At 35.6% G+C, this 12,306-nt stretch overlaps 1 protein-coding gene across 1 annotated transcript in view; it reads left to right on the forward strand.

Annotated features, from left to right (window-relative positions):
* Nucleotides 1-12,306, forward strand: part of NRK (Nik related kinase) — a gene marked incomplete at both ends in the record, with an annotated part of 135,068 nt that overhangs the window by 56,364 nt on the left and 66,398 nt on the right. The window contains 2 exons of the mRNA XM_084258718.1: nucleotides 8,557-8,613; nucleotides 9,937-10,008. Of these exons, the coding sequence (XP_084114844.1) occupies nucleotides 8,557-8,613; nucleotides 9,937-10,008 (129 nt within the window). The remainder of the gene's footprint in view (nucleotides 1-8,556; nucleotides 8,614-9,936; nucleotides 10,009-12,306) is intronic.

Raw genomic sequence — 12,306 nt, forward strand, 5'->3', positions numbered from 1 at the left:
AACTATTAACTTTTAAAAGCCCTCTCCAGCCATACACCTTTGTTTTTCTGCATAGACACGATGCTGACAAAAACTATACTGCTAGCCATGTTATCTCATCCTTCCACAGTGCAACAAAGTGCTCCTGGATGCTTTTCACAGGTGCACTCATAATGGCTTTGAAGCATCACTGGGTTTATTTCCTAGGAGAAAAGCTGGCACCCAAACGAATGATTAGAAAGACAAAGCTGTGTGAATGAAAATCAAGGTTAACAAACAGACATGAGTGTAGTGAGTGCCTTGTGGCCTTCTGCCACCACAAAACCAATTGAAAAGAATGAAAGAATGCCCTGGAAATTATGTGGTTTAGATTCGCCAACAGAGGCAAAGCAAATAACTAGAAGAACTATGTAGGAACTGCTGAATGGTCAGCAGTCTTTCCACAACAGTTTTCTCCACTGCATTTTGTGGTGAGCTTAATGTAGTAGAGACACATGTGGATTCTCAGTGATGCACACCTGAAACATATGTTACAATGTAATGTCACTTAAATAAAAAACAAAATAAATAATAAACTTTATAATCTAATAAGAATTACAAGGCCATCAAGGACTAGCGTATATTCTTTCCAGGGAAAAACGTGGTAATTAACTGCCACGGAATGATGGATTTTTCCAACGCAGCTGTCACAACTGCTATTTTAAATCATTTGTTATGGTTTAAAATGTGTAATCCCCAAGAAATTGATCATTACTGCAATTCAGTACTGGTTTTCCAGTGTCTGAACTACCCTGAGCTTTGCATCAGACAATTAACTAACAAAATCCGGTCATAAAAGTGCTAAACTACTAATGACTAATTTCTCAATGATCACTTCTATGTTCTTTAAACAAGATTTGATTAAAAAATTTTCACACTGACATTTCTGGCATGACAGAAAAGGTATATACTCTCACGTTCTTTCCTGTTCTTCTCTCTTCGTTATGGTTACTCCCAATTTTTCTTTTTCTTCTTCAGTGTCTGTGCCAACATACTCAGCACCACCTCATAGCCTTTGCTTGTGATGTGTCACTGACTGGGTCCACCTGCTTTTCAGAAGCTGTTCAAATGCAATGCCATCTTTATGGTCCAGTAGCTATTCTACTTTTTCCAGGAAGTCTTTCCAATTACTCTACTCATGATTAACTAATATTCATTAAAAGGGTATATAATCAGCACTGTGACTAGCCTGTGTAACCAGCACTGTGCTAGGCACTTGAGATACCAAAAGGAAAGAAATTTATTCCCAGAGTAGAACTTTTCTTTTTCACCTGACTTTGTTGATGGAGTAACTAAATCCTTGATATAGCAGTATGCTTGAAAACTAGACATCATTGCCACTGTAATTGTCTGTATATAAATTTACCCATGTACCTTGCTTATCAGTGTCACTATGGTTCTGTACTTATAAAGTATTTGCAAAGACTGGAACATCCAGAAGACCAAAAAGCATGAAAAAATATTCATCATCACTTCTACGTAGAAAGATACAGGCTAAAATCACAATGAGATACTATCTCAACCCTATGAGAATGACACATATTAAAAAAAAAAAAAACAACCTAACAACATGTGTTGGAGAAAAAGGAACTTTATTACAGTATTAGAGGGGGATGTGAACTGGTAAGACCATTATGGAAAGCTATCTGGATTTACCTTTAAAGACTAAAAATGTAAATTCTGTACATCCCAGCAATCCCATTCTTTGGCACATATTTACAGAATATGAACCCATTAACAAAACCCCCATATGTTCTACAAAGTTCATAGCAGCATTATTTACAATAACTAGGACCTAGGAGTAGCCTAAATGCCCATCGACGTATGATTAGATCAACTGTGGTATATCCACACCACAGAGTATTTTATAGTGGTAAGAATGGATGGAATACATCCATTTTCAACAAAATGTAAGGAATTTGAGAGAATAATGTGCAGCAAAATAAGTCACAACAATAAAGCCAGATACTGGATATTTGTGGGTCAGGAAATTTGATAACATATAACTCTTTTAAAAATCAGTGAACATGGGCCTTTTGGTGGTGCAAGGGGTTAAGCACAGCACTGTGAGGCTGTCCACAGCCTCTGCAGCACAAGTTCGATCCCCGGCCAGCCAAGGAGCTACCCACATGGTGCAGCAGACCTCTCCAGTCTTGCCCACTGCTCCCCTCAGCAGTGTATTTCAGTCAGTCTGCCTGTTCTGTTCCCCACTCTGTCTCTGGTGAATCCTCTCACCCACACACACACCTCTGGCCTGTTCCCCAGTTTTTGTGTGCATATATAAATAAATCTTAAAAAAAACAGTGGACATTAATAAACATCGTGACGACTCCAAGGTTATGAGGGAGGAGAGAGGGAAAAGGACAAGGCGACCCAAGGATGGTTTTGAGGGAATAAAGAAAAGAAGAAAAGTCAGCAAACCTAAGTCTGTAGTGGCCAAGATATTGATAGATAGTAATTTTAGTAATTTTCTTCTATAGTCCTTGGTAACTTTTAGTTTGATTCTGGATTCCCAATGTACAAGTTGACCTTGTTTTATTACTTTGGAGATATTCGCCCAAATTGGAAGTAATCTGAAATGCGGTCCTTTGATTTTCCAAAAATAAATTTGAGAAATTTGGTGTTTAATGAATACTAATAGAGGTTCATTTGTAAAATAGAGTATTTTTTCATGACTATTTCTTCATTTTTTTTGTTTTGTAGATGAACATTTTTTTAAAAAGATTTATTTATTTATGCATACAAGAGCTGGGGTACAGGCCAGAGGTGTGGGGGTGGGTGAGAGGATTCACCAGAGAGAGTTGGGAACAGAACAGGCAGATTGACTGAAATACACTGCTGAAGGGAGCAGCGGGCAAGACAGGAGAGGTCTGCTGCACCATGTGGGTAGCTCCCTGGCTGGGGATGAAACTCATGCTGCAGAGGCTGTGGATTTCTTCATAGTGCGGTGCTTAACCCATTGTGCCACCAGGGAGGCACAATGAAACATGAACATGTTTTTTAATTGCTTTTGTTTAAGCAGATGTGCATACCTTTTAACAATGTTTTATTTTCAACAGGTATCCTATATTCAGGGACATGTCACGTTTTCTATTCATAAGACAGATCCAGATTGCTAATACTCAACTTGGAATTAAAAAGCAATAGCATAGTAACAAATTCTGTTTTTTTCTGGAGGAAGCAGACTAAATAGTATTTCTTAGTTGATTATCTAAATTAATTAAGAATGCAAATCCTTGCCAGATTGAAATCAATACATTGAGGAATTTATATTCTCTCCTGAATAATTTCAAATGGGCCTGAAAGAATTATTTGTTTGTCCTAATTACTATATTTAAAATTATAAGCATGAAAAATAATTGTGAGAACATAAATTATTCAGAGAAATTTTTTAGGACTATATTTAAGACCATCATGTGGTATCCTATATTCATTTTCTGCAATCCTTTAAACTATACTTAAACTGTACTTGGGGCCCAAAAATCAATGTTGTTAACCAGTCTTTGCTTTTGGTTTCATTCTCTAATTGTTTCAGATGTATTTATCTTCAAAAACTGTCAGTTCCTCCAATGAAATTGTGACTTGTTCACTTGTTTTTCAACTCTCCATCTCCCATACCCCTATGCACTCTTTTCATTCACTTTACATTTTGAAAAATACCGGTAACTCGTCTTTTTCCTGCTCCCCAGTCCAGGCACCTGCTAGCCTTCTGTATGGTTGAGGAACAACCTCTCCTGAAAATCCTGACTCTAGCCTATTCCTTCTTCCACCTTCTGCTTTCATCAACATTTACCTATTCATTGTCATTTTTGCAGTTATATAATAATCTAGCTCATGCTTAAGTGTTAGTGACAAATAACATGTCTTTCTCTCAGTTAACATTTGAATCATCAGGGAGTTTCATTATTTTAATAAAATGGAGTACATCATGAGTGATTCTTATAATTTGGCAAAGGTTGTGGGAGGGTTTTTTTTTTTTCCCAGTAGCTGACCTTCTTTTGTCTCTAAAGTCATTTTATATGAATTGCATATATTAATAATTAAACTTGAATTAAGTTGAATGACAAGACAAAGAGTTGCCTGAGATGACGATATATAGACTACTTGATTCCAAAAGTAAATATATTTGAGTCAGGAATGGCAACAAAGCATTGTTATTACATGACATCTTCTGATAGTCAAATAAGAGTGGGCCTTTGAACGCACACAAAAGATTTAAACAGCAGTTTCATTTCTTATGACAGGAATGAGAGCTAGGAGAATTTTCCCCCTGAGAAAATCGTGATGCTTGAGAATTAAAAGGTCATCCTTTGCATACAAACTATATTTAAGAGAGATTAATACAGTGCAGCTAGTGGCTTCTATATGATATTAATGGTATTATTATGGTTGAGAAAACAGAATAAAATGCCACATTTATATTGGAAGGCTTTCCTTGTGATTTTCCTTTGTAACATTCACTAAGACAAGTGGGAATCATAAGATTACTTTAGTAATCTGGAATTCAAACCCAAACACCTTTCTGAGCATTCTCTATGTGTGTTTCAGCAAATAGGGTATTACATTAATTTCTCATAAAACATACAATGTAATTGAAAAAAAAAGACACATACTAGGAATTGGATTCGCAGGTCCTTGTTCAACATCTCACTTAGGGAGACAATCTGTTTATGAGAACATGGCCTTCATCACAAAACAGCTTACACAATATTATAGTCAGTGAACCACAAGATGGCACCACCGAACAATTATTTTATCTCAAGATGACTTCTAGGTTCTCTAGATGCTCAAGAATAGTATTATCCCTCTTCACAATCAACATCAGTCATTTCTAATAAATAGAGTATGAAATGGAAAAAGAGTCACTTTGCATGAGGAAAACTGACATATTTCCTTAGTCAAGTAATCAAGGTTATCATTCCAGGTGATCAGTCTTGATTTTACCATGTCACCTCCCCTGATATGATGTCATGAGAAGGGCACTTCAGCTCTGTGGTGTTCTTTCCCTAAGCCTGCAACCTCAGTGTAAACATGAGAAAACATCAGACAAACCCAAAGTAAGGGACATTCTACAAAATACCAGATCAATACTGTTGAAGAATGTCAAGTTCATGAAAAACAGGGAAGAAGACCTAGAAACTGTCACAGAATTGAAGAGTCTACAAAAACATAACAACTAAAATGGAATATCAGATCCCAGTTGGGAAAAAGACATTACAACACAAAATGGAGAAATCCAAATAAAGATGATAATGTAGTTAAGAGTATTGTACCAATATCAATTTCTTATTTCTGACAATTACTATGTTCATAGATGTTAACATTGAAGAAACTGGGTAAAGGCTATACAGCAGCTCTCTGTACTAACTTGAAACTATTTTCTAATTCTAAAATTATTTCAAAATAAAAATTTTCTAAGTGAAGTTACAGGGAGAACTCTAAAATACTGGCTTAACAGGCAGCAATTTTCCATTGATAAATCTGGATATACTAATAAACTTACATGAAAACTTGTGTAATGATTAGACATATTAACCCAGCACATGGTTCTAAAACCTAGGGTATTATTCCTTTATAGAGATAGTGAACACACACAGACACACACAGATGTTCACACACACACACACACACACACACACACACACTCATACACACTGAAGTTGCTTCCATGTTTGGCTATTATAAATAATTCAGTTATATAATGCTTAATTCTTTGGCAATAGCTAGAGTTAAGTTGAGGTGCCAGTGTTTCTAAAGTTACTGTATTTCCTGGAAAGTCTCCGGATCCATTTCTGACACATGGCCCCTTTTATAAACAGTGGCTTGCTCATTAAGATGGAGGTAACCTGAAATATATGGGATTAAATTTTATCAGTGGGGGAAAACGGAGGAATGCTGTATGTAACACATAACATTGATGTTAATAGTAGAGTAGGATTTTTGTTTTGAGCTTCTTTGATCAGTTGACTATTTTGATGTGTAAACATGGGAATCATCTGAAAACATAGCTCAAAGTCTGTGCTTCATGAAACAGATTTGACAGCAAACAAGCAATCTATTTAAGCATCTTTTTCTGAAATCAAGGAACCACAGTTTTTTCCATATTTGCTGACTTGAAAGGTTAACCAAGGTATCAACACGACTGTCTGGACATAGCACGCTCATTTGATTATTCCAAGTAAAACAGAGCTGCTGTCTTTCTCGTGAGAACTGTGACCAGTAACAATCCTGTGATTTGATTTCCCCTGTAGTTGTTTCCTATAGCTGTAGTAACAAATCCATAAATTAGGGTGGATTAAAATAACAGAAATTTATTATCTTATAGTTCTGGAAGCTAGAATTCTCAGGGCCTTTTTATCTCTGAAGATTCTAGGATGAATCTTTACCTCTTTCTAGTTTTTGGTAATTGCTAGAAATCCTTGGCATTTCTTGGATTGTAGCTGTATCACTCCAGTTTCTTCCTATCTTCACATGGCCATCTTGCCTTTGTATATCTGTGTCTCTATGTGCAAATTGTCCTCCCCTTTCTCTTACAAAGACACCAATAATTGTTCACAATAATCTAATATGTATTGTTGAACTGATTATATCTGCAAGATCCTGTTTTCAAAGGTCACATACTAAGGTAATGGGTAAACCTGATTTTTGGGAGACATTGTTTAATCCAGAACTGTCCAAGAATCAAACTATCTGCTAGAAAAACACCAAATTAAAGCATTTTGTTTTAAGTTGAAGTCTTACTTATATCAATACCAGACTGAGATTTTTTTATATGACTATAGTTTGAAATATTTTTGATAAGATCAAATAATAAGAGCTCCAATTACAAACCTGTATGTTTACTTTTGAAAATTATAAATCAGTGGCTGTAGGGGAACAAAAATCTACCATTCCCCAAAATCTTTCTTTTTGACAAAAGTTTTATTTCATGGGAGGTTCTGAATACTTGGTAGAAGTTGCTTTTTTTAAAGATTGATTTATTTATGCATATAAGAACAGGGGTACATGCCAGATGTGCGGGAGGGTGAGAGGATTCACCAGAGACAGAGCAGGGAACAGAACAGGCAAACTGACTGAAATACACTGCTGAGGGGAGCAGCGGGAGAGACAGGAGAGGTCTGCTGTGCCATGTTGGTATCTCGCTGGCCCAGGCTGTGGACAGCTTCACATCACTGAGCTCAACTAACTGGGCCACCAGGGAGGCCCCAGTAGAGGTTGCTTTTGAAGAAGACATTTATAGGTAAATTTCTCTCTATAGGGATTCTCCCATGAAGACCCAATCTTCTTATCTCTTTTCAATGGAAAAGGCAGATCTTAAATCTGTATACCTTTGTTTACTCTGTCTTCTTTGGTAAACTCCCTAACTGATCCTCCCTTTTCTTCTCACCAACCTCCTTTGTCTTAGCTACTTCAGATGGTGTCTGAAGTCGTGTGGAGAATTATTCAGTCATGAAAGTTCTCTCCCATGTACACAGGAGGTATACCTGTTATTATTAAACTTCTTTTTCTTTTTGACTTTCCTTTATGAAAAATAAGAGAATAATTATAAATCTACAACTTGTACTTGCATTTGTTTATTTTTTAAAAAAAGATTTATTTTATTTATTTATGCATACAATAGCTGGGTATAGGCCAGAGGTGCGAGGGTGGGGGTGGGTGAAAGGATTCACCAGAGACAGAGTGTGTAGCAGAACAGGTGGATTAACTGAAATATATTGCTGAGGGGAGCAGCAGGCAAGACAGGAGAGGTCTGCTGCAACATGTGGATTAGCTCCTCTGGCTGGGGATCAAATGCGTGCTGCAGTGGCTACCTATAGCTTCACAGTGCTGACTTAACCCCTTTCGCCACCAGGGAAACAAGAGAATAATTATACTTGCATTTAATAGAATAAAAGAAGCTCTTATAATTCAACATGTTTTCAATAAGAAAGAATCTTTCAGAATTTCTTCCTTTCATATGTGTCTTTGGTTCATATTGAGGGCATCTTTAGTGGTTTATAGCCCATTGAAATAATTATGCATCATCCTTATGTGTGATTATGGAAAATGTTGTTTAGGGTATCAAGAGGGATCCAGTAGAAAGATATGTGTGCATAGTACTACTTTATCAATTGAAAAAATGGTTAATGGAATATCTCCTTTCTCCCCATTTCCAAAATTTCACTTTTCACTTTTCATCTGGGTGCTCTGGTAACTTACAAACCTAAACTAAAGGTAACTAATAAAGCAATGCCTACAAATGTACTACTATGCCTACTATAGCCTACTATATAATACAAACATTTAAAAAAAAACCTACTCTACAAACTTGTTTGCCTTTTTTTGAATGAAATAGTTTGGATTTCTTTAAAATGTTCATAATTTAATATTTCTGTGAGAACTCTACATAATATCTCACATTTCAACTGTATAGTTCATGTTTCATAATGGGCTACAGTGTTTGACCTTATTTAATTTTAGTATTTTTTACTGTGTTTTCTTCTTGATTGTGATATTATATAGCCAGCCTTTGCTTTTTATTACTGTCCTTTATTGCAGGGACTCCACGAAAAGACTGGCGCATTTACAGCTGTTAAAGTGATGAATGCTCGTAAGGTAATATTATATATCCTATCTGTATTCTGTTCCCTTAATGGACTATGCTCTTGGGATGAGCAGTTCTGAAAATATATTTATTTTTAGAATCATTACTATGCATTATTGTAACTATGCTAATCTGCACTCATTGTATTTATCATTTAATATTCTTTCCATTCACTAGTATAGCATATTTACTATATTACTTTTAGTATTGATTATATTTACACATAAAATGCTTTACAGTAAAAGTTCACACATTTTGGTAGTCTTTAAGAATGAAGAAGTATCTGTATCCTGTCCATTTCTACTTGATTGTCTGTTTCCATGGAAGGGAAAGAGGAGATTCCTCTAATATTGTGTTAATTCTGTTGTGTCTCATCATATTATTTCCATTCTCCAAATATCCCTTTTGATAATTGAGGCCATTAGATTCTCAATGACAGGTAGAAGGAAAGAACTTGTCAGAGAGGCACATTTTTTTCATGTATTTTCTGACAGATGAGCAAGAGAGACAGTTTAATTGGCACTTTTCCTGCTAACATTCATAAAGTTATGTCATGGTTCATAACATATTGTCATAGAATTTGCTAAGCCCTGATTTCTGTCCTCTTTCTTTAGCATGAGTGACTCACTTTCTCAAGGTAATATTAGCATGAACATAGCAAAGGTCAAAAAATATTCACTTCACTATACCCTAAAGGAAAATGCTCAAATATTATGTTTGAAAAGCTATATATATTCACTGAACTGTTGTCAATGCCATAATCTTTTCTTTTCCAATTTGTGCAGGTAATGAATTGCTGAAAGTATTTAAACATTTGCCTGCTTTTTGTTTTGCCAATAAATGTCAAATGTTACAAACTAATGTGAGTTTTAAGGGATTTTGAGGGGTTGTAGATTTATTTTTCCTTACAAACTGTAGCATCCAAATAATCAGTCTCATCATTTTTGATGAGAATTTCTAATTATTTGCTTGTTTTAACTTGAGAGACTTTGAACCACATTTAACATAAATTTTCAATATTTTGATTTTTGAATTTTTTTTAAATCATATTCAGCCCGTAGTTTCAATATCTTGTTTTGGAAGCAGAGGTAGCCCTTTACTAACATCAAATTATAAATGTACCATTAATATGGTAGTTAAACCTGTTACTGTGAACTTTGTAACAAGTTTCTGTGTATTTAAGAATCTGTTTTTTTTTTTTTATTTGCACAGTGAAAATTGAGAGAGAAATAATATTATCATTCTTCCATTTGGTGTTAAAAGAGCACAAACTACTTAGACTACTTTCAGAGAGTACTAGTGGGCCTAATAACATTTTGTTGTTGGTTTTGCAGACCCCTTTGCCTGAAATAGGAAGGAGAGTGAGAGTGAATAAATATCAAAAGTCTGTTGGGTGGAGATACAGCGTGAGTACTCAAAGTCCTCATTAGTCCCCCACCTACTTATTTTTAAATTTCAGCTTTGAATTGATACCTTTGTGTTGTAACATGTCCTCAGAAGGCTGCTACTAATATGTTCCTGCCTGAAAGTGGTAACATATTTACATTTTTTAACATAATTATATAGATTCATTTATCATATTTGTACACTGGCATCTGTCAGAAAGCAGGGCCCATAAGATAATGGTTCCCTGAACCGGTAAGTGTTGAATATAGGTGAAGGGCTGAGTGAATTTACAGAAAGCATAGAGCACTTTGGCTGAGTGACAACAAAAGAGAATCTACGAACAAGAGCAAATTTTGCTTAAATTTGACCTTGACATTGTGTACAGGACCAACTGACATTATGATTCTAGGAATTATTGCCACTGTATATGACCCAAATGTAGTCTGCTTTTTTTTTTTTTATTGTAAGAACAGTAGTGGACAGAAGATCAACGATCAGCCTAAAAAATCTTTAGACAACTGCACAGTACTTGAATACATGAGGGGAGTGTGAAGGTGCTTTCTACTTGAAGCTTTTATTTATTGTTTATTGAGGTACCATTGGTTTTCAACACTACATGTGATTTAGAGGTATAGGATCACACCTCCTCAGATGCATCTCACCACACAAAACTGCCTTATAAAGCAGTCTGTATGACTCGACTAATTTGCTGGCTCTAGAATAAGATCAGGCAGACAGAATTCTTTTTTAGTAAGTGTTGGTGATCTAGATGGTGGCTTTCTAAGAAAGTACTTTGTGGGCTTAAAAGCAGAATTCCTGTTCTTACCAGTTTAATTCATTGATATATTTTTTTGTAATTTTTCTCCCCTGTGAATAACTATTTGTCATTCAATTTTTTTCAAACTTTTATGCCTTAATAATATACTCTCAGGCACCTTAAAAATAAATTTTTCTATAACCACAATCCCATTCAGAAAATCTTTATAGTTGTATTAGAAAGACATCAGTTACAGCTTTATGATTCACCTAGTAAGTACTAGGCTCCTGTTTGGCTTACAATGTATCTCAGGAAACAAAGCATATCCAGGTGAAACAGGTAGCAGTGATGGCATGCACTGCTAGATCAAGAAGCTGCAAAAGGTAAGGTATGACAAATATAAATGACCAGTTCTAGTTTTATCAAGAATAATAAACTTCTTTAAAGATCTTCCCTAAACTGTCTCTGGTATTCGCTCCATTAGAAAAAAAAAAAAAGATTTTTATTCTAGAATTAGGTAAAATGGCAAAGAAAATTTTGACATCCATGAGCTACTTCATGTTGATAAAAAGCAGGATATTCAGGCCACTCTGGGATTAACTAGCCCTGAGCCAAGAAATGCTAAAGCATCATGTTACTGGGAGATGTGTGAGAGTTTTAAATTACCCACTTGGCCTGATGGATATAATGTACTTACGTGTTCTCACAAGCTCAACTTCCTGTTAATTGAGAATGGCAAACACACTAATGCTTTCCAAACATATCTCATCTTGGTTTATTGGTTTGGGAGGAGTTTACATTTATGTGAGAAAACCACTCTTAAAGATGTTTCAAGTTGGGAACTTTGGTTATATATTTACAAAAGGTATATAACTACTAATTGATCAGCTAGCATCTCTAAATCATCCTGAATCCTTGGCATAAGCACTTGATGACTTGCACACACCTCTCTTTGACTAAGGGATGCATGGAAATAGCAATAACGTAGAAGTCCATAAACATGAATTCAAATCTCAAGTCTATTACTAACTAGCCAAGAGATATTTGGAAATGTGGTCTTATCTCTCTAGGCCTCAGGTTCCTCATAGTTAACATGGCACCAGAATATTTGACTTGCCTATAAACAGGTTTAAAAGTATGGTAAAATGCAACTAGATAGCTGCCTAGAGGACAGCCATTCTCCTATTGTTGTTTAGGAATATGAACTTTCTAACCCAGAAAGAAAAGAAAGTTCCTTGATCTCAAACTAGTAAACAACTTTTTTTCCTTTGTAACAAAAGATTTTTTTTAAACTTTTTTTTTTTTATTTTTTACATCATTGTTCATTTTTATTTTTTTTAAACTTTTTTTTAAAGATTTATTTATTTATTTATACAAGCACTGGGTACAGTCAGAAGCACAGGAGGGTGAGAGAATTCACCAGAGCCAGAGCGGGGAAAAGAACAGGCAGACTGACAAAATACACTGCTGAGGGGAACAGTGGGCGCGGCAGGAGAGGTCTGTCATGTCATGTGGGACCCTCGTTAGTGGCTGGGTATCGAACTGGCGCTGCAGAGGCTGC

This window comes from Talpa europaea, assembly GCF_964194135.1.
Source record: "Talpa europaea genome assembly, chromosome: X".
Lineage (NCBI taxonomy): Eukaryota > Metazoa > Chordata > Mammalia > Eulipotyphla > Talpidae > Talpa > Talpa europaea.